Source organism: Corvus moneduloides, chromosome 27 (assembly GCF_009650955.1).
Source record: "Corvus moneduloides isolate bCorMon1 chromosome 27, bCorMon1.pri, whole genome shotgun sequence".
In the NCBI taxonomy this organism is placed as follows: domain Eukaryota; kingdom Metazoa; phylum Chordata; class Aves; order Passeriformes; family Corvidae; genus Corvus; species Corvus moneduloides.
Window position 1 is genome coordinate 3508447 of NC_045502.1, and position 25251 is coordinate 3533697.

General features: G+C 60.0%; 3 protein-coding genes across 3 annotated transcripts; 1 reads left to right on the forward strand and 2 right to left on the reverse strand.

The window, feature by feature from the left end:
• Positions 1-387: 387 nt before the first annotated feature.
• PIWIL2 (piwi like RNA-mediated gene silencing 2) lies at positions 388-12151 on the reverse strand. The gene is made up of 21 exons (XM_032092007.1): positions 11905-12151; positions 11703-11826; positions 11176-11316; positions 10990-11100; positions 10663-10780; positions 10455-10576; positions 10268-10348; positions 9929-10042; positions 9623-9811; positions 9372-9456; positions 9169-9255; positions 8944-9084; positions 8747-8860; positions 7613-7801; positions 6067-6168; positions 5870-5989; positions 5474-5562; positions 5090-5195; positions 3871-4124; positions 2923-3030; positions 388-1227 (listed from the first exon to the last, which is right to left on the reverse strand). Exons 1-21 carry the CDS (start codon positions 12122-12124, stop codon positions 1071-1073), a joined length of 2772 nt encoding a protein of 923 aa, XP_031947898.1. The 5' UTR covers positions 12125-12151; the 3' UTR covers positions 388-1070.
• A 2316-nt stretch (positions 12152-14467) lies between these two features.
• Positions 14468-18575, reverse strand: POLR3D (RNA polymerase III subunit D). The gene is given in 9 exon segments (XM_032092031.1): positions 14468-14882; positions 15059-15211; positions 16361-16574; positions 16576-16609; positions 16691-16862; positions 16936-17060; positions 17156-17301; positions 18207-18250; positions 18410-18575. Coding segments are annotated over 9 exon segments (1176 nt in total). The 5' UTR covers position 18575; the 3' UTR covers positions 14468-14759.
• Positions 18576-19859: 1284 nt separating this feature from the next.
• Positions 19860-24618, forward strand: PHYHIP (phytanoyl-CoA 2-hydroxylase interacting protein). The gene is given in 7 exon segments (XM_032092027.1): positions 19860-19997; positions 20000-20041; positions 20043-20293; positions 21349-21532; positions 22246-22420; positions 23078-23195; positions 23296-24618. Coding segments are annotated over 7 exon segments (1443 nt in total). The 3' UTR covers positions 23831-24618.
• Positions 24619-25251: the final 633 nt, after the last annotated feature.

Sequence of the window (25251 nt, forward strand, 5' to 3'; positions counted from 1 at the left end):
TGCCCGCGGGGGTTCAGGGGGGAACTAATCCTGGAAGGCAGATCCACCCTGGCTCCTCTCCCTGTGCCAAGGAGGAGGACAAGGACAAGGCAGAGTTGGGATACAAAAAGCTGCTGGAGGGGGTCAGGAAGAGTGAGGGGACCCCTCCCCAGCACCCCCAGGGCCAAGCTTTGCTCCCAAATCCCATCCCAGGCTGGGCCACGGCTGCCAAAGTCCGGCGGGATTGGCAAATGAACGAGGATAAATGATTAACCCGGGGCACAGGGTGACAGCGTGGGTGGCACCACTGCTGTGACCCCCCCTCGGTGTCCCTGCTCCATCCTAGGATCCCCTGGGAATGAGGGGCACCCTCTCCAACCCCCCCCCCCCCAAAATCCATGAGGGAGCAGCTGCCAGCAACGATTTTATTGGAATGAACCAAAAAACTGCTTACAGCAAGAGAAAAATCAGGGAAATCCAACTTCTCCTGCCCAAGGCAAAAAAAAGCACCTGAAATAGGTGGAAATTCAAACCTTTCCCTGGGGTAATGACCTGAATCCACAAAGAATTCTCCTTGGAAAACCAGTGACTCCTCAAGGACGGGAGAACCGGCCAAGCTGGAGCTGGTTTGTTCAACAGCAGCTTGAAAAAGCCCAGGAAAAAAACCCTTTAAACCTGCATGGAAATGCAAGAAACTGGGGGGGAAAAAAAAACCCAAAATCTTTGGGATTTACATCCAGCACCTGCACAGGGATGAGCTGTGGGAGCAGCAGCACCTTTGGGGCTCATGAACTCAACCCCCTCTCCTGGGAGGGCTGGAAACCAGCGGGATATTCCTTTGGGTTCATCCCCACGGAGAGAATTCCCAAAAAACCCCCCAGGGCCTGGGATGCTGCTGCAATCCCGAGCACCCTCTAAACCAACAAACAAGGAACAAATGAACACCAAAACCAGGGAATTGAGGAAGATCCCCGCTGGCAGGGGGGCCAAACAGCGGCAGGTGGGGAGCGGAACTCCGGGCTGCAATCCCGATTTTCCGGGTGCAATCCCGGATTTCCCGGTGCCATCCCGGTTTTGCAGGTCCTGGCAGGTTAAAGGAAGAAGAGCTGCTCGCTGAGGTGGGCGCTGGGCTCGTGGTGCAGGACCTGGCCCACCAGGAATGCCAGCTTGTGGGCGTACTTGCAGGGAGCCGGGACACGGACGGTGCCCGGCCAGTTCCAGTACAGGTGACACAGCTTGAAGGTCAGCCTGGAAGGGACAGCCAGGAAATCGGGCTGAGGGATTCCCGGGAATGGGGCTGGATCCGGGCTCACATCCCTCCCACAACCTGCTCGCAGCCGTGTTTCTTCCAGAGGTTGGGAACCCGCCTCGTCCACGTCCTCCCAGTTCAACCAGTACACCCAGCAGGCTCAGCCCGGTGCCTGCATGGGGACCTGCGCCCCCCCAAACTGCTCCAGGGGTTGATTTACCCAAAAACCCCAAATTTGGGGGGTCCCATGTGGGTCCTCATCCTATAAGGCTGCTCTTCCTTCTGTGGGATATTGGGGGGGGGGGCTCTGGGATTCCTGCCCTTTTCTCTGGAAGATTCTGGGGGGCTGCAGGGTCTCAGGGACTCTGGGACCCCCAACCCTTCCCCTGGATGATTTTGAGGGTCTCTCCCCTTTCCCAGGGAGGATTTTGGGGGCTGCAGGACATTGAGGAACTCTGGGACCCCTGCCCTTCCCCTGGATAATTTTGAGGCTCTCTCCCGTTTCCCAGGGAGGATTTTGGGGGGGCTATAGAACATCAGGGGGCTGCAGGACCCCTGCCCTTCCCTCTGCAGGATATTGAGGAATTCTGAGATTCCTGCCCTTTCCCTGGATGATTTCAAGGCTCTCTCCCCCTTTCCTAGGGAGGATTTTGGGAGGCTGCAGGATATTGAGGAATTCTGGGACCCCTGCCCTTTCCTCTGGAAGATTCTGGGGGGCTGCAGGATCTCAGGGACTCTGGGACCCCCACCCTTCCCCTGGATGATTTTGAGGATGATTTTGAGGCTCTCTCCCCTTTCCCAGGGAGGATTTTGGGGGCTGCAGGACATTGAGGAACTCTGGGACCCCTGCCCTTCCCCTGGATAATTTTGAGGCTCTCTCCCGTTTCCCAGGGAGGATTTTGGGGGGCTATAGAACATTGGGGGGCTGCAGGACCCCTGCCCTTCCCTCTGCAGGATATTGAGGAACTCTGGGATTCCTGCCCTTCCCCTGGATGATTTCAAGGTTCTCTCCCCCTTTCCCAGGGAGCATTTTGGGGGCTGCAGGATCTCAGGGACTCTGGAACCCTCAACCCTTCCCCTGGATGATTTTGAGGCTCTCTCCCCCTTTCCTAGGGAGGATTCTGGGGGGCTGCAGGATACTGAGGACATCTGGGACCCCTGCCCTTCCCCTGGATGATTTTGAGGGTCTCTCCCCCTTTTCCAGGGAGGATTTGGGGGGGGCTATAGAACATCGGGGGGCTGCAGGACCCCTGCCCTTCCCTCTGCAGGATATTGAGGAATTCTGAGATTCCTGCCCTTTCCCTGGATGATTTCAAGGCTCTCTCCCCCTTTCCTAGGGAGGATTTTGGGAGGCTGCAGGATATTGAGGAATTCTGGGACCCCTGCCCTTTCCTCTGGAAGATTCTGGGGGGCTGCAGGATCTCAGGGACTCTGGGACCCCCACCCTTCCCCTGGATGATTTTGAGGATGATTTTGAGGCTCTCTCCCCTTTCCCAGGGAGGATTTTGGGGGGCTGCAGGACATTGAGGAACTCTGGGACCCCTGCCCTTCCCCTGGATGATTTTGAGGGTCTCTCCCCCTTTCCTAGGGAGGATTTTGGGGGGCTCTGGGACCCCTGCCCTTCCCCTGGATGATTTTGAGGCTCTCTTCCGCTCCCCAGGGAGGATTTTGGGGGGCTCAGGACCCTCCCTTACCTCTGGAGGTGCTCGGAGCTGAGGTTGGCCGTGTTCCACATGCAGATGTAGCGCGTGGGAACGCTGCAGCCCTGCCGCGAGTGATGGGCCAGCAGGAAGAAATCCTGCCTGGGAAAGGCAAAACAAACCCCAATTTCACTTTTTTGCACCCCAAAAATGAGCATTTTTGAACCTCAGGGCGCTCTGAACCCCATACTGGGCTTTTTTTACACCCCAGAATGGTGGTTTTGAACCCCAAGGGTTTTATTTTTGCAATCCATGAGGGGTTTTTGCACCCTGGGGTGGTTTTATAACCCCTTTTTTTTGCACTCAAGGTGTTTTTACACCCCAGAGCATCTTATTTTGTAAAGAAAATAAATTGTAAGATACCTTAGGATATATTTACAACCATTTTTTTGCACCCTGGGGGGTTTTTACACACAAATTTTTACACCATGGGGTGGTTTTTTTGTACCCAGGGTGGATTTTTTCCACCCTGGGCTATTTTTACAACGATTTTTTTTTTGGCACTTTGGGTATTCTTTTGCACCCCGGGGTTTTTTTACAACCATGTTTTCGCACCCAGAGTGGATTTTTTCCACCCTGGGGTATTTTTACAATGACTTTTTCGGCACCCTGGGCATTTTTTTGCACGCTGAGGTTTTTTTACCACCTTTTTGCACCCTGGGGTGGTTTTATCACCATTTTCTTGCACCCAGGGTGGATTTTTTCCACCTTGGGGCATTTTTACAACCATTTTCTTGCACCCTGGGATGGTTTTACAACCACTTCTTACACCTTGGGCTGGGTTTTTTGCACCCAGCGTGGATTTTTTTCCACCCTGGGGTGCTTTTCCCACCATTTTTTTTACACCCAGGTTATTTTTCTCCCCCCTGGGGTTGGTTTTTATCCCCTCCCAGGGCGTTTCCTCCCTGTCCCAGCTCCCCCAGCCCCATCTCTGCCACTCACCAGTCCGAGCTGGTGACGCTGTGGTCGATGACGGTGCCCAGGGGAGGAGACACCAACTCCTCTCCTGTCAGGCAGTAGAAGTTGGTGCTCAGCTGCTTCTGCACCACCACGACCACGAGGCTGGGCTGGTAATTTTGGAAGGTGTGGAAGCTCTTCTGGAGCTGGGGCACCTCATATTTGAGCACCGTGTCCAGCTGGGGGTCGGACACCCCGTCCCGGTACACCACGATCTTCATGGGCAGGGAGTGGTTCAGCTGCGGGGGAAAAATGGGGAAAATGAGGAAAATCTGCTCATTTTTTTTTATCCTGCAGCCTGTACAGGATTACCTGAGAGGGGAGGGGAAAATATTCCCTGGTCAACAGAAGTTTGGGAATTCAACCCACCACGTTCAGCCCCGCTGAAAATGAGGCTCGGGGTGGGTTTGGGGAGGGTTGTGTTTGTGTTAATCCCAGAATTCCAGACTGGTTTGGGTGGGAAGGAGCCTTAAAATCATCTCAATTCCACCCCCTGCCATGCCCAGGGACACCTCCCACTGTCCCAGGCTGCTCCAGCCTGGCCTTGGGCACTGCCAGGGATCCAGGGGCAGCCCCAGCTGCTCTGGGAATTCCATCCCAGCCCCTCCCCACCCTCCCAGCCAGGAATTCCTTCCCAATATCCCATCCATCCCTGCCCTCTGCCAGTGGGAAGCCATTCCCTGTGTCCTGGCCCTCCAGGCCCTCCTGCCCAGCCAGCTCCCAGTGCCCAGGGCTGTTCCTGCAGCACCCACAGAGGGAAGGGAAAAAGGAATCAGAGAATCCTGGAATGGTTTGGGTTGGAAGGGACCTTAAAGCCCATCCCATTCCACCCCCATTCCATCATCCCCCGTTGCTCCAAGCTGGCCTTGGGACACTTCCAAGGATGAGGCAGCCACAGTTTCTCTGGGAAAATCCCAAGAGCTGGGATTTTTCCCAGCCCCTGCCCTGTCCCAGGCTGCTTTTCTCACGCTGGGGACAAGGGACAGGGCCCTGGGAGCTCTAACGTGGCACTTCCCTGTGAGCAAACTGATCCCGAGGCACGTTCCCGAGATAAGGATGAGCTGTGCCGGCTCCACATCCAGTCCAAAGGCTGCTGGGGATGTTTGCTCCCCTGCACGTATCCAGGCTGGAGGTTTTTGGGAGGTTTCCCCCTTGTTTTGAGGGAATGTGGAACCACAGGAGGGTGGTTTTTGGTTGGCCTCACCTCGTAGAAGCGCTTGAGGGCTTGGGAGAGGCAGAGGCGGAGGCTGTCGGCGATTTCCTGGTGGGGCATCTGGAAAACCACCTTGGAGTACCACTTGGTGAGGATGCTGGGCATGGAACGGGAATGAGCACCAGGAACCAGCACTGGGAACCTCCCCCAGCACCGGGCAAAGTCCTCTGAGGTCTTGTGCAACCCCAAATCGGCCCTGGCTCAGCATTCCCAGCCCTTTCCCAGCGATTCCCGACACAAACACGCCAGGGGAGACCTTGCTGAGCGCAGCAGCTCGGGGAGAGCAGCATCCTCACCCCCTTCCCGGCCAAGGAAGGAGATTCTGGGGTGGGAGATCCCTGAAAATTCCCCCTTTCCCAGGGGGAAGCCACGTACTGGTTCATGCTGGCCACGAAGCCGATGACGGAGCGCATCCCTTGGCTCCGGCTGTGGTGGATGTCCATGCCCACAACCATCAGCTGCTTCTGGAGAGGGGGAACAAAAATGGGATTTAGGGATCATGGAGCAGGGAAAGGCAGGTGGGACTTAGGGATAATGTCCATGCCAACAACCCTCAGCTGCTTCTGGAAGAGGGAAGAACAGCCAAGTGGGATTTAGGGATAAGTCAGACACCTCCAGGCTCGGATCCCTGCAGCTCCCAAGGGACTCATGTGCACCCAAGAGAAGCCAACCCCGACTCTCCAGCTGCCTCAGCCCGTGCCCACAATAATTCACCCCCTCCAGAGCTTCCAGGCTCATCCCAGGCTTCTTCCCAGGGTTTTCCTGCCTTACCAGCGGGATATCAACCCCCCAGAGCTGCCCGCCCAGCTTGCAGTTGATCTGCAGCAGAACTTTCTGCACCACACTCCTGATCTTGCCGGGGTGGCCCGTGAGGGACTGGGCGTTGATGACCTAGGGAGAGGGAAAACTCAGGGAAAAGTGAGGCTGGAGGCAGCCACGGCTTCCCGGGAATGGGGGTCCCAGCCCACCTGGGAGGGCACCGGGGTCTGCACACAGCAAAGCTTCTTGACGGCCCCGTAGATGTCGTCCCGGCCGTTGGGGATGAGGCACAGGAGCAGCTGCACCTTGTCCTGAGGGAGATCATGGAATTGTTCCGGTTGGAAAAGCCCTCCAGGATCACCGAGTCAAACCTAAGGTCACCGATAACCCACGTCCCCAAGGGCCACATCCACGGCTCGGAGATGGGGACTCCAGCACCTCCCTGGGCAGCCCATTCCTGTATTTAACAACCCTTTCCCATTCCTGTATTTAACAACCCTTTCCCATTCCTGTATTTAACAACCCTTTCCCATTCCTGTATTTAACAACCCTTTCCCATTCCTGTATTTAACAACCCTTTCTCATTCCTGTATTTAACAACCTTTCCCATTCCTGTATTTAACAACCCTTTCCCATTCCTGTATTTAACAACCCTTTCCCATTCCTGTATTTAACAACCCTTTCCCATTCCTGTATTTAACAACCCTTTCCCATTCCTGTATTTAACAACCCTTTCCCATTCCTGTATTTAACAACCCTTTCCCATTCCTGTATTTAACAACCCTTCCCCCATTCCTGTATTTAACAACCCTTTCCCATTCCTGTATTTAACAACCTTCCCCCATTCCTGTATTTAACAACCCTTCCCATTCCTGTATTTAACAACCTTTCCCATTCCTGTATTTAACAACCCTTCCCCATTCCTGTATTTAACAACCTTTCCTATTCCTGTACTCAACAACCTTCCCCCATTCCTGTATTTAACAACCTTTCCTATTCCTGTACTCAACAACCTTCCCCCATTCCTGTATTTAACAACCTTTCCCATTCCTGTATTTAACAACCTTTCCCATTCCTGTATTTAACAACCTTTCCCATTCCTGTATTTAACAACCTTTCCTATTCCTGTACTCAACAACCTTCCCCCATTCCTGTATTTAACAACCTTTCCCATTCCTGTATTTAACAACCTTTCCCATTCCTGTATTTAACAACCCTTTCCCATCCCTGTATTTAGCAACCCTTTCCCATTCCTGTATTTAACAACCCTTTCCTATTCCTGTATTTAACAACCCTTTCCCATTCCTGTATTTAACAACCCTTTCCCATTCCTGTATTTAACAACCCTTTCCCATCCCTGTATTTAGCAACCCTTTCCCATTCCTGTATTTAACAACCCTTTCCCATTCCTGTATTTAACAACCCTTTCCCATCCCTGTATTTAGCAACCCTTTCCCATCCCTGTATTTAGCAACCCTTTCCCATCCCTGTATTTAACAACCCTTTCCTATTCCTGTATTTAACAACCCTTTCCATGAAGAAATTCCTTCTGGTGTCCAACCTGAGCCTCCCCTGGCACAGCCTGAGGCTCCTCCTGTCCCTTATTCCCAACCCCACCTGGCTGCACCCTCCTGTCAGGGATTTTAGGGAGCAATAAGGCCCCTCCTGAGCCTCCTTTTCTCCAGGCTCAGCTCCACTCCAGGTGCTCCCATCCCACCTTCCCGATGATCCCCCTGGGATGTCCCCACTCCTCACCTGGCTCCCCAAAGAACTCTGGATGCTCCTGACGTAGGTCTCGATGCGGTCGTCCCGCAGCTCCTGCACCGTGGGCTGGCCCACCTGCATTCCCATGGAGCCACAGCTGCTCCTCATGGCCGCCAGCAGGTCCCTGGCCAGGTGCTGCAGCCACTTGGGATAGATCAGGAGCCAGGAATTTATGGAGATCTGGGAGAGAAGCGAGGACAGGCCGTGGTTTGGGAGGCACATTCCCCTTTGGGAGAGGAGAAACCTACGGAGCACAGAGGGAAATCTGGGAGAGGAACACTGGCCCAAGGGGAACCTGGAGCACAGCAGGGAAATTGGGAGAGGGAAATTTGGGAGAGGGAATTCAGGACAAGAGGAACCTGGAGCACAGAGGGAAATTTGGGAGAGGGAATTCAGGACAAGAGGAACCTGGAGCACAGAGGGAAATTTGGGACAGGGAAATTTGGGAGAAGGAAATTTGGGAGAAGGAAATCAGGACAAGAGGAACCTGGAGCACAGCAGAGTTTGGGAGAGGGAAATTTGGGAGAGGGAATTCAGGACAAGAGGAACCTGGAGCACAGCAGGGAGTCTGGGAGAGGGAAATTTGGGAGAGGGAATTCAGGACAAGAGGAACCTGGAGCACAGAGGGAAATTTGGGAGAGGGAAATTTGGGAGAGGGAAATTTGGGAGAGGGAATTCAGGACAAGAGGAACCTGGAGCACAGCAGGGAAATTTGGGAGAGGGAATTCAGGACAAGAGGAACCTGGAGCACAGCAGGGAGTCTGGGAGAGGGAAATTTGGGAGAGGGAATTCAGGACAAGAGGAACCTGGAACACAGCAGGGAAAACTGGGAGGGAGAAAGTGGCTCAAGAGAAATCTGGAGCACAGAGGAGAATCTGGGAAAGGAAAAGTGGCCCAAGAGAAATTTGGATCCAATTCCTACAAGCAAAAGGCTCCCTCCACCCTGGGATGAGGTGGGAAAGCAGACATCACAGCCACATACCTCCAACTCCTTCGGAAAAACAGGCTGGAGCGCAAATCCAACACAAACAAGGGAAGGGTTTGAGCTGGAAGCGGCTCAGCCGGAATGCCAGCGCTGAGGGAAACCCATCCCAGTTTTCCCAACGAGGGGAGGCTGCTGCTCACCACGGCGATGGGCGCTTCCTTCGTCACCTCCCGGTGCCAGCCCAGGTCCTCGGCGGGAAGGAAGGAGCGGTGCCGGAGGTTGATCCGCTCCCTGGGCAGGATGTGACCCTGGGTCTGGGCAGAGCAGGAATCTCCAGAGCTGCCTCCCCTGCCTCCATTCCCTTCAGAGGGAAGGCTGGGAGCCCAGCAGCCCTTACCCTGTAGATATCCGTGTCCAGGCACAGCCCCCAGCGCCCCAGCTCCCAGGAAGCGTCCGGGGTGTCCCGGATGCGGTGCAGGAGGCTGGTGAGGCGCTGGTAGTGCTGCTGGGGGCTCTGGATCATCTCCCACATCACCTCCTGCACCGGGAACACCTCACAGTGAGGGAGGGTTTCCCAAAACCCTCGGGAAAGCCGGGATCAGGGGATGAGGCAGGCTCTGACCTTGAGCGTCCGGCTGTTGTTCCGGAGGTCGGAGAGCCCGGTGAGGAAGGTGAGCTCCGGCACGAGCAGCACCATCTCCAGCTTGCGCTGCAGGGAGGGACAGGCACCGTCAGCATTCCAGGGGCTGGGAATCTGGGAATCCCTGCTCTCCCCAGGGGCTGCAGGAGCCCGGAGCAGCCCGTGGATCTCCGTGCCCAGCTCACCTTCCCCTCCGGCATCTGTTTCTCCTTGGGTTTGTGGACGAGCAGCGGCTGGTCCAGTTCCCTGATGGTGATCCCGTAGGTCTTGCTGGAAAAACAGCACCATCACACAACCCTGGAATCTGGGTTTGGATCTTGTAGAACACTCACTCCCAACCCTCTGCCATGGCCAGCGAAACCTCCCTGCTCCTGCTGCCCCACCGGGCGTGGAGCCCTTCCCATTCCCACGGGATGATCCAGCAGCTCCCCCTCACCTGTAGTACTCCACGAAGGTGATCTCCTGGCCGCTGGCCAGGGTGAACGTGTCCTTGGGGGTCTTGTCCCAGTCGATGTCATCCACGCGATAGGTGCGGTTGTTGTAGCGGGTCATGACCACGCTCCCCACCAGCTGCTTGATGCACTCGTCCTGGAATGTTCTCTGGCACTGGGCGTGGATGGTTTGCCTGGGGAGAGGGGAGAGGCTCGTGGGATGCTCCCTGCCTGTGCTACCCCGAAAACAAAGCGCCTTTCGCAGCGCCCTCGTCCCCGAAGCTTTTGGGGCTTCTTCCCGCTTTTCTCACATCATGCTCAGGACGGACTCGCTGCGGATGATCTTGTGGATGGCGTCCACCATGAGGAAGAGCCCCCTGTCCTTCCTGCGGATGCTGACGGCGTAGCCCGGCCAGATGTGGAGGCTGTGTCCAGAGGGAAAGCGGCCTGGGTTAAGCTGGAGCAGCCGAAAACCCAGGGAGTTTTGGAGAGGGAAATTTGGAATCACCCAAAACTCAGGGATTCATTTCCCAGCTCCCAACTTCGCTCCATAGTCAGCCTGACCAGAGCTGACCTGGGAAAACTTCCCAATTCCCAGGTTGCCACGGAAACAGTGATGATCCTGTGGGAAGGAAGGTGCCAGCACCCACCTGTGCTTCTGCAGGGTGGTGGCCTGGGCAGGCTCAAAGAAATGTCTCCCAACCAGGCTCATGTTTAGGATTTTCATCACCCTAAGCAAAGAAAAGCAGGGAAGTAGGACTGGATGAGGACTGGCAGGGAGGAGGAGGAAAGGGGTCTCCTCCTCGGAGCTCAGGAAGGGTCTCTGTGGTCTCTCACCTGCGGAAAATCACGTTGTAAAAGGGGACGCAGAGATCCGAGCTGGGCTCCAGGATCTTGGTCATCTGGATGTTGATGGAAATCTCCTCCCCGTCGCTCTTCCTCTGAGCCTTCAGGCTGACCTTTGGCAGGGCCAGAGGGGGATCTCCCACCCAAAACAGGGGCACCCCTATACCCCCAAACTGGGTGAGAGCCCCCCACCCCTTACCTTGGGGATCTGCACGGGCAGGAAGAGGATGGAGCCGTCGAAGGCCATCACGTCCCCGGTCACAGCGCGCTGCTCCTTCAGCATGGCAATGCGGGCAGCCCTGCACTCCACCTCGGGGCTGGGGGCACACAGCGGCTTTTCTCCCTCTTCTGCCCACCCCAGACCTCACTCATCCCCCCTCAAAATCCCCCTTGAAGGGGAAAACCCAGAGCTCTTTGTTGTGCTGTGGCTGTTCCACCTCACGGAAGCAGGAAGGACACGGAGGGCTCTGCCTGGGCACACCCCAGCCTCGAGGGGCTGTGGGAGACCCTGAACCCCCATTATCACCTGAAGGTAACGTGGTACTGGTAGACAGCTTCATTCTGGCAGTGGATCTTGACAAAGTTCAGCCCCACGGGGACGGCGGCTCCCTTCGGCACCGGCTTCGTCCCCTGCGGCCTGCGAGGGACAGGGGCTCAGCACTGACCCAGCAGCACCTGCACCCCAAATCCCGGGGCTGGGGCCATCACTTACGGCCTGGCAGCAGCCGGGGGGGTCTCCGGGGTGGGCGTGGGCGACAGGCAGGGCCGGGGGCTGGGTGGGCACAGGGCGGGCGCAGCGGCGGCTCTTCCAGGCTGGGTGGGCAGCGCGTCCCCTCTGCCTTTCCACAGGATCCTGAGTCCCCGGGGGGGGGCTGGGGTGAGCCCTGGCACACGCTGGGGGTGGCCTGGCTGCAAACCCCCAGTGGTGACCCCGAAATCCCCCTGCTGTGCGGGTGGACCCTCTGCTCCCACCCCCCAGCAGCCTGGGGGGGGGGGACTCAAAACGCCCAATTTTGGGGATAGAGGGATAGGAGGGACAGAGGAGCTGGGGAAGACAGAGGGAATAAGGGACCAGAGCGGATATATGGGGCATGGGGGGAGAGAGGGGATGGAACGGGATAAGGAATGGGGGCAGCAGATAGAAGGGGACAGGAGGGACAGGGAAGATGGAGCGGGACAGGAGGACCCGGGGGAGGACGGCACTGACGATTTAGGGGTTTAGGGGTGTGGGGGACTCACTGCCCGCGCGTGGGGAGCGCCGCCAGCGCTGCCCCCGTGTCCTCCTGCTGGTGCTGGTGCTGCTGCTGCGGCTGCTCCGGGCCGGGCGGAGCCAGAGCCCTCCCATCGCCAGCGCCGCCCCGGCCTGCGGGAGCAGCGGCACCGTCAGCGGAGGAACGGGGCTCGGCTGGCCCCTTCCACCCCCCTCACCACCGGCACCTACCGAGGGGCCTCTCCCGAGCCCGCTCGCCCAGGCCCAGCCCGCGGAACAGCGCCGGGAACGGCGACGGCGCGGGTCGGGGCTCGCCGGAGGCGGGCGAAGGCAGGCGAGGGGAGAAGCCCGCGGGCCCGCGGAACCCCCGCGCCATAGGGGCGGTGGGGCCGGGGCCGGGGCCGGGGCCGGGGCCGGGCCTGGGCGGGCGGAAGGGCCGCGGCGGGTCCATGTCCGCCCCGTCGAGGCGCGCACGGAGCCGCGGCCACGCCGCCGCCGCCGCCCAGAGCGCACGCGCGACCCCGCCCACCCGCGAGCGCGGCGCTGATTGGTCCGCCCGAAGGACACGCCCCCATTCCCCCCCCCCCCCCCCCCCCGCAGCGGCGGCGCTGAGGGCAGCGCACGAGGAAAGGGCGGGGGCGGGGAAAGGGGGCGTGGCCAAATGAAAGGGGCGGGGTTATGCAAAATAGGGCGTGGGCGTGGTGGGAGGAAGGGGAGCTGCGATGGGGGCGGGGTGGGGGGGAAATATGGGATTGGGGGGAAATATGGGATTGGGGGGATAATATGGGATTGGGGGGGATAATATGGGATTGGGGGGGGATAATATGGGATTGGGGGGATAATATGGGATTGAGGGGGAAATATGGGATTGGGGAAAATATGGGATTGGGAGGGAAATATGGGATGGGGAGGATAATATGGGATTGGGGGGGATAATATGGGATTGGGAGGGAAATATGGGATTGGGGGAAATGTGGGATTGGGGGGATAATATGGGATTGGGGGGAAATATGGGATTGGGAGGGAAATATGGGATTGGGGAAAATACGGGATTGGGGGGAAATATGGGATTGGGAGGAAAATATGGGATTGGGGAAAAATACGGGATTGGGGGGATAATATGGGATTGGGGGGGATAATATGGGATTGGGGGAAATATGGGATTGGGGGGGATAATATGGGATTGGGGGGAAATATGGGATTGGGGGGGATAATATGGGATTGGGGGAAATATGAGATTGGGGGGGAAAAATGGGATTGGGGGGGATAATATGGGATTGGGGGAAATATGGGATTGGGGGGATAATATGGGATTGGGGGGGATAATATGGGATTGGGGGGATAATATGGGATTGGGGGGGAAATATAGGATGGGGGGGATAATATGGGATTGGGGGGGATAATATGGGATTGGGGGGAAATATGGGATTGGGGGATAATATGGGATTGGGGGAAATATGAGATTGGGGGGGAAATATGGGATTGGGGGGGATAATATGGGATTGGGGGAAATATGGGATTGGGGGGGATAATATGGGATTGGAGGGGAAATATGGGATTGGGGGGATAATATGGGATTGGGGGGATAATATGGGATTGGGGGGGATAATATGGGATTGAGGGGGGATAATATGGGATTGGGGGGGATAATATGGGATTGGGGGGGATAATATGGGATTGGGGGAAATATGGGATTGGGGGGGATAATATGGGATTGGGGGGGAAATATAGGATGGGGGGGATAATATGGGATTGGGGGGGATAATATGGGATTGGGGGGAAATATGGGATTGGGGGAAATATGAGATTGGGGGGGAAATATGGGATTGGGGGGGATAATATGGGATTGGGGGGGAATATGGGATTGGGGGGGATAATATGGGATTGGGGGGATAATATGGGATTGGGGGGAAATATGGGATTGGGGGGGATAATATGGGATTGGGGGATAATATGGGATTGGGGGGGATAATATGGGATTGGGGGGAAATATGGGATTGGGGGGATAATATGGGATTGGGGGGGAAATATGGGATTGGGGGGATAATATGGGATTGGGGGGAATATGGGATTGGGGGGGATAATATAGGATTGGGGGGGATAATATGGGATTGGGGGGGATAATATGGGATTGGGGGGAAATATGGGATTGGGGGGGATAATATGGGATTGGGGGGGATAATATGGGATTGGGGGGGAAATATGGGATTGGGGGAAATATGGGATGGGGTGGGAACGGGGGTAATGTGGGATGGGCAGGAGAGCGCTAAGGTGGAATTTGGGGGGGTTAAAGGGGATGGGGTGGGAGGGAGGTGGGCTGGAATGGGGCAGGAGAGGGGTAAAATGGAATTGAGGGGGTAGAACGGGACAGGGAGGTGGGGGTAAGATGGGATGGGGAGGACGAGATGGGATGAGGCAGGAGCGGGGGATAATATGGAATTAGAAGGGTAAAGTCGGATATGGCGGGGGGGTGGGATTTAAGATGGGATGGGGTGGGAACAGTGGGATTTAAGATGGGATGGGGTGGGAACAGCGGGATTTAAGATGGGATGGGGTGGGAGATCACCATGAGAGGGGCAAGTGCAGCCCCAGCCCTGCCCAGGTAGTTGGTGTCCCCCATTCCTGCTCCCTGCCCAGGACATTCCTCACCCCCCAGGACACTCAGGCTCCTGCCATGGGGATGGGGTGGGGGTCACCCACTGCCCCCCACCTGCTGCAGCCGTGCCCAGGGACCCCGAGGCCTTGCAGGGCTCAGCAGAGGTGACAGAACAAGACGGAGCAGCCCCACGCAGGGGGAAAAGAGGTTTTATTCCAGGTTTCTCCTCCAGGACGCGTGTCCTGCTCCCACCAGCGTGTCCTCAGAGCTGGCGGACACCCCACGCTCCCACACATCCAGAGATCCCCGTTTGGCACTGGGGGGAAGCCGCCGGATTGGGGGGCACAGCCGGACCCCCCCGCAGGGCTGGGAGGAGGCGGGAGCTGGCTCTGTGCCCACACCTGCACGAGCCCCCTCCCCACGCCCCAAAGGCACATCTGGAGGGGCTGAGGGTCCGTCCCCGGGGGCTGGGGGGCCGGGACCTCCTTGGCTACCGGTGCCGGTGCTCCAGGAGAGCCTCGAAATCCGGGGAGCAGACCAGCTTGTGCCGCACGTGGCCCAGCACAATCATCTCGCCCGTCCGGTTGTCCCCGATGCCGACGGACACCAGCTCCTGTCCCATCGGGGAGGAACACCCGTGAGCAGCCTGATCCCATGGGAATCCCTGGGAAAAGGGTCCCAGAGGGCCACCAGCAGGACCCTTCCCCACCGCTGTCCCAGGGAAGGGCTGCCCGGGGGTTATTTTGGGGTGAAACCCCCCAAAATTGGGTGGCAGTGTCCCCCCGATACCTGTAGGAAGGAGCAGGGGGTGCCCATGGTCACATCCAGGGTCACCTTGCCCAGCACCAGCTGCACCTTTCCCGACTTTCGGATGAGCAGTTTCCCCACCTGCCCCTCGGGGAGGTCGGCCAGGGTGCAGGTGTTCTCCGCCTGCTTCGCCTCCTGCCGTGGGCACAGCGGGGTTGGGATCGCACCGCGGGGTTGGGATGACACCATGGGGTTGGGATCACATCACAGGATTGGGATGACACCACGGGGTTGGGATCACATCACAGGATTGGGATCACATCACAGGATTGGGATCACATCACAGGATTGGGATGACACCGCGGGATGGGGATCACATCACAGGATTGGGATCACACCATGGGATTGGGATCACACCACAGGATGGGGATCACACCACAGGATTGGGATCACACCACGGGATTGGGATCACACCACGGGATTGGGATCACACCATGGGATTGGGATCACACCACAGGATGGGGATCACATCACAGGATTGGGATCACATCACAGGATTGCGATCACACCACGGGATTGGGATCACACCACAGGATGGGGATCATACCACGGGATGGGGATCACATCACAGGATTGGGATGCCACCACGGGGTTGGGATCACATCACAGGATTGGGATCATACCATGGTGTTGGGATCACATCACAGGATTGGGATCACATCATGGGATTGGGATCGCACCACAGGATTGGGATGACACCGCAGGGTTGGGATCACACCACGGGATTGGGATCGCACCATGGGATTGGGATCGCACCGCAGGGTTGGGATCGCACCATGGGATTGGGATCGCACCATGGGATTGGGATCACACCACGGGGTTGGGATCACACCACAGGATGGGGATCACATCACAGGATTGGGATCGCACCACGGGATTGGGATCGCACAGCGGGATTGGGATTGCACCACAGGATGGGGGGACAGCACCATGGGATGGGGGGGACAGCACAGGATTGGAGGGGAAAGGACACCACAGGATGGGGGGGATGACACCATGGGATGGGGGGGGCACATCATGGGATAGGCGGGAAGTCACCATGGGACTGGGGAAGATGACGCCGTGGGATGAGGGGGAGACATCACGGGATGTGAGGGAAAGGACAGCACGGGATGCGGGGGATAATGAACCAGGGAGGAACATGACACCGGAGGGACATCACGGGATGGGGTGGAAAGGACACTACGAGATGGGGGGACATCCTCATGCGCTTGGGGGAGATGACACCACAGGAGGAGAGGGCTCACACCCAGGGATGAGGGGACACCCCCACCGAGCCCCCACCTGGCTCTTCTCCTGCTTCACCACCACCACCTGCCCGTCCTCGTTGTGCAGCTCGGATTTGATGGGTTTGGAGTCGTGGGTGGGGGGCTGGCCGGGCAGGGTGTCGGGCAGCTGCAGGAACACCAGCTCCTCCTCGGCCGCCAGGCTCAGCTGCTGCAGCAGCTCGGCCGCCGACACATCCCGCGGGAATCCGGGGGGGGCCCTTGGGCTGCGCCGCCTTGGGATCCTCCTCACGCGGCTCTTCCTTCACTGCAGAGGGGCTGCGTGGGCACGGGGCAAACAGGGACACCCCCAGCTTGTCCCCGCTGTGTCCCCCTCATCCCAGCCCACCTTTCACCGCCGGTGGGTCCAGCTCCATCTTCTCCTCCTTGGATACAGGGAGCCACGGCTGGGTGTCCTCCTGCTCCGCCGCCTCCTCCTTGAAGAGCCACCCCGAGTGGGCCAGGGGCAGCTGCACCGGCTTGTTCCGGATGTCGTTCTTCAGCCCCGGGTCGTCCAGGAACTGTGGGGACAGCACAGGGGACACTCAGCACCACCTTGGTGGCACCAAAGCCACCCCCTCCACACCCACTGACATCGTCCTTCTGCAGCATCCGCAGGATCTGCTTCGTCTCCTCGTCCGTCTCCCGCTTCTCCTTCTTGATGTTGATGATGTGCGAAGGGCCGAAGTCGGACATGTCCACGGTCTTGTCCCAGGAGCCTGCTGGGGGGGGGACAGAGGAGCAGCCCCGGGTCACCCCGAGCCGGTGGGACCCCCCCCATCCCCAAAAAAACCCGGAGGGGAGCTGCCCTTACCTTTCTTCTTCATCATTTCAGCAGGGCCCTGCTCGAAGATGGAGTGGGACTGGATGACCTCGGGCCGGCCCCGGCCCCGGCCGTGCCCATCCCGCTGCCGCTCCCGCTCCTTCTTCTCCTTCTTGACGGACACATCCTCGCGGGGCCTGCGGGGCACGCAGGGGGCACGTCACCCCCAGGCCTGCCCCGAGACCCTCCCAGGACATGGGTGTTCTTGGAAGGGACCTCTGGACATCACCCAGAGATGTTTGTATGGATATTTGGGATATTTCCATAGGTATTTGGGATATTTCTATGGATATCTGGGATATTTCCATGAATATTTGAGATATTTCCATGGATATTTGGGATATTTCCATGGATATTTGGGATATTTCTATAGATATATGGGATATTTCCATGGATATTTGAGATATTTCCATGGATATTTGGGATATTTATAGGGATATCTGGGATATTTCCATGGATATTTGGCATATTTCCATGGATATTTGGGGTATTCATAGGGATATGTGGGATATTTCCATGGATATCTGGGATATTTCCATGGATATATGGGATATTTCTATGGATATCTGGGATATTTCCATGGATATTTGGGATATTTATAGGGATATCTGGGATATTTCCATGGATATCTGGGATATTTCCATGGATATTTGGGATATTTATAGGGATATCTGGGATATTTCCATGGATATCTGGGATATTTCCATGGATATTTGAGATATTTATAGGGATATCTGGGATATTTCCATGGATATCTGGGATATTTCCATGGATATTTGGGATATTTCTATGGATATTTGGGATATTTCCATGAATATCGGGGATATTTCTATGGATATTTGGGATATTCCTATGGATCAATGGGGTCTCCTCTCACTCCTCCCTTCTCTAGACCAACCAGGCCCAGCTCCCCAGTCTCTCCTCCTTGGACAGATGCTCCAGACCCCAAATCATCCCTGTGCCCCTCTTTTTACCCACAGGGAACCCCCCTGCTGGCAAATCCACCCCTGTCCCCTCTGGAAACAATTCCAAGGCCACTCACTCCTCCTTGATCTTCCTGCCGATGATGTTGGGGGTGAAGGTTTTCTGTGGGACACAGAAGGAGAGGGACCAAAGTCACGCCACGAGCCGGGACCAGCCCCACAAACCAACTCCTCCACACCCCAAAACCCCCAGCCCGGGGTCCCCAAAGCCCCGCTGGGGCAGCACATTGGGTGACCCCAATGTGGGGAGGGGGGGTCTCACCTTCTTGACGCCGCCCAGGGTGAGGTCTCGGGAGCGGATGGAGGGCAGGCGGCCCGGGCTGAGGGCGGGGGCTGCGGGGCGTCTGCCCAGCACCCCCCGAGCCCCCGGCACCCCCGGCCGGAGGCTGCCCGGGGAGCCCGAGCTGCCAGAGCCCCCCTCGGCCATCCTGCGGGGAGGGGACACGGTCAGGGACACGCAGGGGGGCTCAGGGGGGTCCTGCAGCCCCAAATAGGGCTCAGCCATACACCCCCCCCAATAATGAACCACCCCCCTGCGCCCCTAAATAGAGTCCACGAGAAGCCCCCTTACCCAGGGGGGGTCGTGTCCCCCCTGCAGCCCCCAGGACCCCCTCCCCAGCTTTCTCAACCCCCCGTGCACCCCCAAAAAGGAACAACTTGTCCCCCCCTCCCCAGGGGTCTCAGACCCCGCGATCTCCCCGCTCCCCCTTCACAAAAGGCTCTCAATCCCTTCGTTCCCCCCAGAACCCCCTTGCCCCCACTCTCCAGGGGCTCAGACCCCCATTACCCACTCACACCCCCCCAGAGCCCACTCGCAGCCCCCTCCTCATGGGCCTCAGCCCCGCAGGACCCCCCTGCGCCCCCTCCCCAGGGGTCTCAGCCCCCTCCTCGTCTCCCTTTACCCCCTCTCACCCCTCTCCCCAGCAATCTCACCCCCCATACACCCCCAAAGAGGACGCACTCTCCCTCCGCTCCCCAGGGCTCTCACCCCTCTCCTCGCACCCCCCAGGACCCCCTCGACTCCCCAAAAATCTTCCCCCCGCCCCCGCCACGCCGCCCCTTACCCTGCCCGGGCAGCCACGGGCTCGCCACCCCCACTGCGCATGCGCGAAGCACGGCGCGCCCTTCCCGGGGCGACGCTGCTGCCGCCATCTTTGCTGAGGGCACGGCGGTGTTGCCAATGCGCCGCCATCTTTGTGGTTGGCATTGCCCGACTCCGTGTGAAGGCGGCGGCGCCATCTTTGTGGTGGGCAGTGCCCTGTTCTCCGGACCGGGCAGCGCTGAGGGGAGATTTTTTTTTGGGGGGGTCACTCAGTCCTTCATTTCACACCCTCACGGGCTTCCTGCAATGCAAACACCTCCTCATGGTCCTTTACAGCTCCACAGCCAGCCGGCACCCCCACCGGGAGGGTTCATGCGTGGGCACCAACACCCCCCTCCCCCCCGCAAAAATTTGGGGGGCAATGAGGATTTTGGGGTGCTCCGCCAGCCGTTCACCTCAGAAAAGCTTTGTCCCTCCAAAAAGGGTGTTCGCTACGTGCAAAAGAACAAGTACCCCCCCCACCTTGGGCTTTGCACCCCCATTCCCGCGGGGTCCTGTGTGGGTACCAGCATTCCCACGCGCCCCATCCATCCCATTTTTGGGGCCGGGAGGGGGTGTCCCGGTTGTGCCGCTTGCAGCACAACCGGGACACCCCCTCCCGGCCCCAAAAATGGGAGGAACAGGCAGAACCTGCCCACCACCCACCCCCAATCTGCGCCCACATCCCACTCTGCCTCCATCACCTGACGCCGCACTCATCCCTCCATCCCATTGGCAGAACCGGGAGGTTTTTCCTTCCTCCCCCTTCTCTCTCCCAGCTCCTTGGATATCTATTTTTCCCCCTTTTTTTTTTTTTTTTTCCTCTCCTCTCCCTCCTCTGGAGGGTGTTTGCTATTTCCGAGCTGGCTGGGAGGATCCCAGTCGCATCAGCCGCAGGCAGCGACGCGGCATCGCCGGGTACCACCGCGATCCCACCGGCATCCTCCGTCCTTCCCGCTTGGATCAGCCCCGCCGGGGCTCTCTGTCCTGCCTTCCCTTCCCTTCTCCTACCCTGCCACTCCACCGGCATCCCCGCGCATCCCGGCAGCCCCCCGGCACGGCCAGGTAAGGGCCTCACCGGCACCGTGACACCGGAGCAGCCACCAAATCCCGGTGGCGTTGGGACAACATCCCAATGGCATCGCTGAGGGATGCTCGGGGGGGCACGGAAGGGGGGCTACGGCACGGCTTGAGGGCTTCTAGCGGGCATGAGTTGTTGGGGACACGGGGACACGGTGACACGATCCAGCTGGAGCAATCCCGGTGCAGAATTCCTGCGCCACCGCCGGGCACGGGAATGGGGCAGCGAGGTGGCACCTTGTCCCCAGCGCGGTGACCTTCTGCCGTGCCCGAGGGCTTTGGCGAGGAGGACGTGCGGGGTGGCAGCGGCTTTGGGGTGCCTGGAGGTGCAAGGGTGGGGGGGCTGGGGGTCTGCGCAGATGGGGGGGGGACACACGTGGCCGTGGGTGGCTGTGGGTGGCCGTGGGTGCCGAGTGACAGGGACACACACGGCTGAGCCCGGCGTGGGTGGCCGTGGGCACCCGGAGGGGGGGCGGTGGCACGTTGGCAGCCCCGCGGTGCCACGGCTGCCCCCGCACAAGCCCAGCGTGCTGGGCTGCAAGGTGGGGGGCACCCGCCCCCTCCAGCCCCCCTCGGAGCACCCCCCATTCCCGTGCCGTGGCTGTGACTCTGTGTCCCCTCTCGGCGAGCATCGCCCACTCCCCAGAGCGCCTTCCTGGGGCGCAGGGAAACTGAGGCACGGGCCGGGGCAAAGGCGGATCCAGCTTTTCCAGTGCCTGCGTCCAACCCTCCCCTCTCCCAGCAACTCCCTCGGCTCTCCCCGTGTTTTTCTTTCCCCACCCGGTGTTGAGCAAACCCCGAAACACCTTCTGGCGTCGCGCCGGGGCCCCGCGGCACCCGGGGGAGCGGCCGGGGCCCCCGCACCCGACCGGGCTTGTTCCCGGCGTCCCGCTGCCTGCTCCTGCCTGCGCTGCCTATTCCTGGCTCCCGGCCGCTTTTCCACCCCGGTGCCATCTGCTCCGCCGCGGGCGGCCTTGGCAGCTGCCGACGTGGGCAGCGAGAGGGGGCTCGGCACCCCCAAACCCGCGCTGTGCCCGCAGGAGCTCAGCCCCTCCGGCCATGGAGCTGCTCTCCACCCCCAAAAACATCGAGATCAACAACATCACCTGCGATTCCTTCCGCATCTCCTGGGCTATGGAGAAGGGGGACCTGGAGAGGGTCACCCACTACTTCATCGACCTCAACAAGAAGGAGAACAAGAATTCCAACAAGTTCAAGCACCGGGTGAGCCGGGGGAGGACGCGGGACCCCCTGCCCGCGGAGAGGAGACGGCGTTGGGAGGGAGGAACTGGCTTTTAGCCCTCTCTAGTGCTGAATTTGGGTCATTCCCCTCACGGGACACGCTGGCGGAGGGGACTGGGATGGGGATCGGAGGGTGACGGACCCCGCTGAGCCCCCGCGGGGGAGCTGAGCCGCTCCTGCTCCCCCTCCCCGTGCTGCGAGTCACTAATTCGGGCCGTTTTTAGCAGCGCCGTTGCCACGGTGATGCTATTTAATGTTTAACATTATTTTTTTTCTCTCCTCCCCAATAATAAGGGGTGGGGGGGTGGGGGGTGGGATATTTTTTTCCCCTCTATCTCCCGACTTCAGCATCCGGCGTTGCCACAGAAACGGCTCTGCACTGCGGAGCTGCTCCGTGGCCTATTGACACCGCGAGATGCCACCGGGAGCGGGGGGTCCCCGAGACCACCGCCCCTGCCCTTGGGGAGCCTGTGTCCCCATCGCAGCAGGGACATGTTTGGGGACAGGGACGGGGCAGCACTGTAGGGACAGAGCGGGGGGGTGGGGGCAGCCCGAGATGTGCCACCACGGTGTTTTGGGGGGTCTCAGTGGATATTTTGGGGTGTGTGGTGCCCGGCAGCATCCCCCCGGCGCGGGGCAGGGATGCAGGGCGGGGGTGGGATGCTGTCCCGCCTGACCCTCACCCCTCGGCACAGGATGTCCCCACCAAACTGGTGGCCAAGGCGGTGCCGCTGCCCATGACGGTGCGGGGCCACTGGTTCCTGAGCCCCCGCACCGAGTACAGCGTGGCCGTGCAGACGGCGGTGAAACAGAGCGACGGCGAGTACCTGGTGTCCGGCTGGAGCGAGACCGTGGAGTTCTGCACCGGGGGTGAGCGGCACCGGGGCGGCCCGGAGCCGGGAGGGACGGTGGGGGCGTTCCCGGGAGCCCGGAGGGAGGATGGGGGCGATCCCAGGAGCCGGGAGCTGCGAGGACGACGGGGGCGATGCTGGGAGCCGGGAGGGAGGACGGGATTGATGCCTGGAGTCAGGAGCTGGGACGGGGGATAGGGACGATCCCGGGAGCTGAGAGGAGGATGGGGGCGATCCTGGGAGGCGGGAGCCGGGCGGGGTGACGGGGGAACGCTTGGAGCCGGGAGGATGAGGCGGACAGGGGCAATGCCCAGAGCTGTGAGCCCGCAGGGAGGACGGGGATGATGCCTGGAGTTGGGAGCAGGGAGGGAGAACAGGGGCGATCCCAGAAGCTGGGAGGAAGAGGGGGTCAGTGCTGGGAGCCACGAGGGAGATCGGGGATGATGTCGGGAGCCACGAGCCGGGAGAGAAGATAGGGCCAATTCGGGGACGATGGGGGAAACTCTGGGAGCCGGGAGCCCGGAGGAGGACGGGGGCGATGCCGGGAGCTGGCGCAAGCCGGGCCGGTTGGAGCGGCAGCTGCTGAGTGGGAGGCAGGAGGTGCGGGGAGCTGCGGGCAGGGATGGGCTGCTGGAGGGGGATGGAGACGCCCTGATGTCCCCGTGCCTGTCCCCAGACTACGCCAAGGAGCACCTGGCCCAGCTGCAGGAGAAAGCGGAGCTGATCGCCGGCCGCATGCTTCGCTTCTCCGTCTTCTACCGCAACCAGCACAAGGAGTATTTCCAGCACGTCAGGTACCCCCAGCCCCATTCCCCACGCTCCCCTCTCCCAGGGCGCATTCCCTGACCCTTGCTGTTCCTGTCTGTGTGTCCCTCCTCCTCCTCCTCGTGGCAGGATGCACTGCGGGAACGTGATGAAGCCGTCGCTGAAGGACAACAGCGGGAGCCACGGCTCGCCCACCAGCGGGATGCTGCACGGCATCTTCTTCAGCTGCAACACCGAGTTCAACACCGGGCAGCCCCCCCAGGACTCGCCCTACGGCCGGTACCGCTTCCAAATCCCGGCCCAGCGCCTCTTCAACCCCAACACCAACCTCTACTTCGCGGACTTCTACTGCATGTACACCGCCTACCACTACGTCGTGCTGGTCCTGGCGCCCAAGGGCTCCTCCGGGGATCTCTTCTGCCGGGAGCGCCTTCCCCAGCTGGACATTTCCTCCAACAAGTTCCTGACGTGCTGCGTGGAGGAGGGCGAGCTGGTGTACCGCCACGCCCAGGACAGCATCCTGGAGGTCATTTACACGGAGCCGGTGGACCTGAGCCTCGGCGTGCTGGGGGAGATCAGCGGCCACCAGCTCATGAGCCTCTCCACCGCCAACGCCAAAAAGGACCCCAGCTGCAAGACGTGCAACATCAGCGTGGGGCGTTAAGGGCGGGACGCGGGCAGGGCCGGGCAGGGGGACGGGCGCCCGCCGCGGGGGCTTCTCCCACGGACGCTGGTGGGTGGAGGGCACGGGTGGGCGCGGGGGACCCGGGCGGTGCTCCGAGGAAGGAGCCGGCGGGACGCTCGCCCAGCAAGGAGGCAGAGCCCGCGCCGCTGTGCGCCCTGAGGGAGGAAGCCTTCATCTCCTGGACTGGCCGACCAGCAGTATCCTCGCTGGCGTGAGCCCCGCGCTCTGCCCTGCTCCGCTCAGCCGCTGCGGGACCCCCTTCCCCTCCGGTGTCCCCCGCGTCCCCCCGCCCCAGGTTCACGCAGCTCCCAGGGAGCCCCGGCCCTGCCAACCGGGACTGGGGCTCCCCGGCTACTCCAGGGGGTTCAGGGAGATGTTGGAAGCACCCCCCGGTTTTGAACTGTTCCCGGGGACGGGGGGTGCTCAGACAGGGACCTGCGGTGTGGGGGACCCCGGGCGTGCCCCCGTGTCCTGTCCCTCTCTGCTCTGCCATCCTGCACCGCCCCAATCCCCGGCCCCGCGGCCCCGGAGGCAGCCGGAGGAGCCGGGGAAAGGGGGAACGGATCTGAACCCCCCCCTCCCCGTGCCCCCCAACCCGCCGCCCCCCGCATGAGCCGTCGGCAGCATGGCGCTTGCGTGCGGCCCCCCCGGGGTGCCCGCCCCCCGTCTCTGTGTACCCCCTGCACGCTGTACAACAACCGGCTCCCCGTCCCCGAGCATCCCTGTGCTGTGCTGGAGGTGTTTCAATAAACTCTGTGCGGTCGCCACCGGCCGTGTCACGCGCCTCTGTCCCCCACGGGACCCCAAGAAGTGGCTCAGCATCCCCCGCCCCCCGCACCGATCCAGCTCAGGGGAAGGAGGGGTGGGACTGGGAGGGGACAAGGTGGCGCAGAGAATTACGAGCACCCTCCTGCCCTCGCCAGCTCTCCGAAAAGTTCAGGCTGGAAGGGCCTTTCTGGAGATCACCGGGTGCATCCCGCCTGCCCAGGCAGGGTCACCTGCATCAGGTGACACAGGAGCACATCCAAGTGGGTTTGGAATGTCGCCGGAGAGGGAGACTCCACCCTTCCCTGGGGCTGTCCCAGTGTTCCGACACCCTCCATGGAAAGTTCTTCCTCATGTTGAGGTGGAACTCGTGTTTTTGTTTCTGGCCATCGCTCCTCATCCTGTCATTGAAAAGCTCTCCGAATTCGGCACCCCCTTTTCATCATGGAGACCGAAAACCCCTCTGGATGAAAAACCCCGGTGCCCATCCCGGTTCTGTCCGGGCACAGCCCATGCGGAGCATCCCAGCCCTGGCACCAACAGGCAAGCGGAGCCTCCCCGCCTCACCAGCAGCGAGCACAGGATGCAGGAGGGGTCGAGGCACGCGGGAGCACGCGGTGGGCGCGGGGGCCGTG

Excerpts from the sequence above, each read along its gene's own strand:
- PIWIL2 (XM_032092007.1), bottom strand. The coding sequence starts at position 12,124 with ATGGACCCGCCGCGGCCCTTCCGCCCGCCCAGGCCCGGCCCCGGCCCC. Across the intron at positions 5,563-5,869 it reads GGGGGGTTGATATCCCGCTG|AAGCAGCTGATGGTTGTGGG; the intron begins GTAAGGCAGGAA and ends CCCCCTCTCCAG. Across the intron at positions 5,196-5,473 it reads TTCGTGGCCAGCATGAACCA|CATCCTCACCAAGTGGTACT; the intron begins GTACGTGGCTTC and ends TTCCATGCCCAG.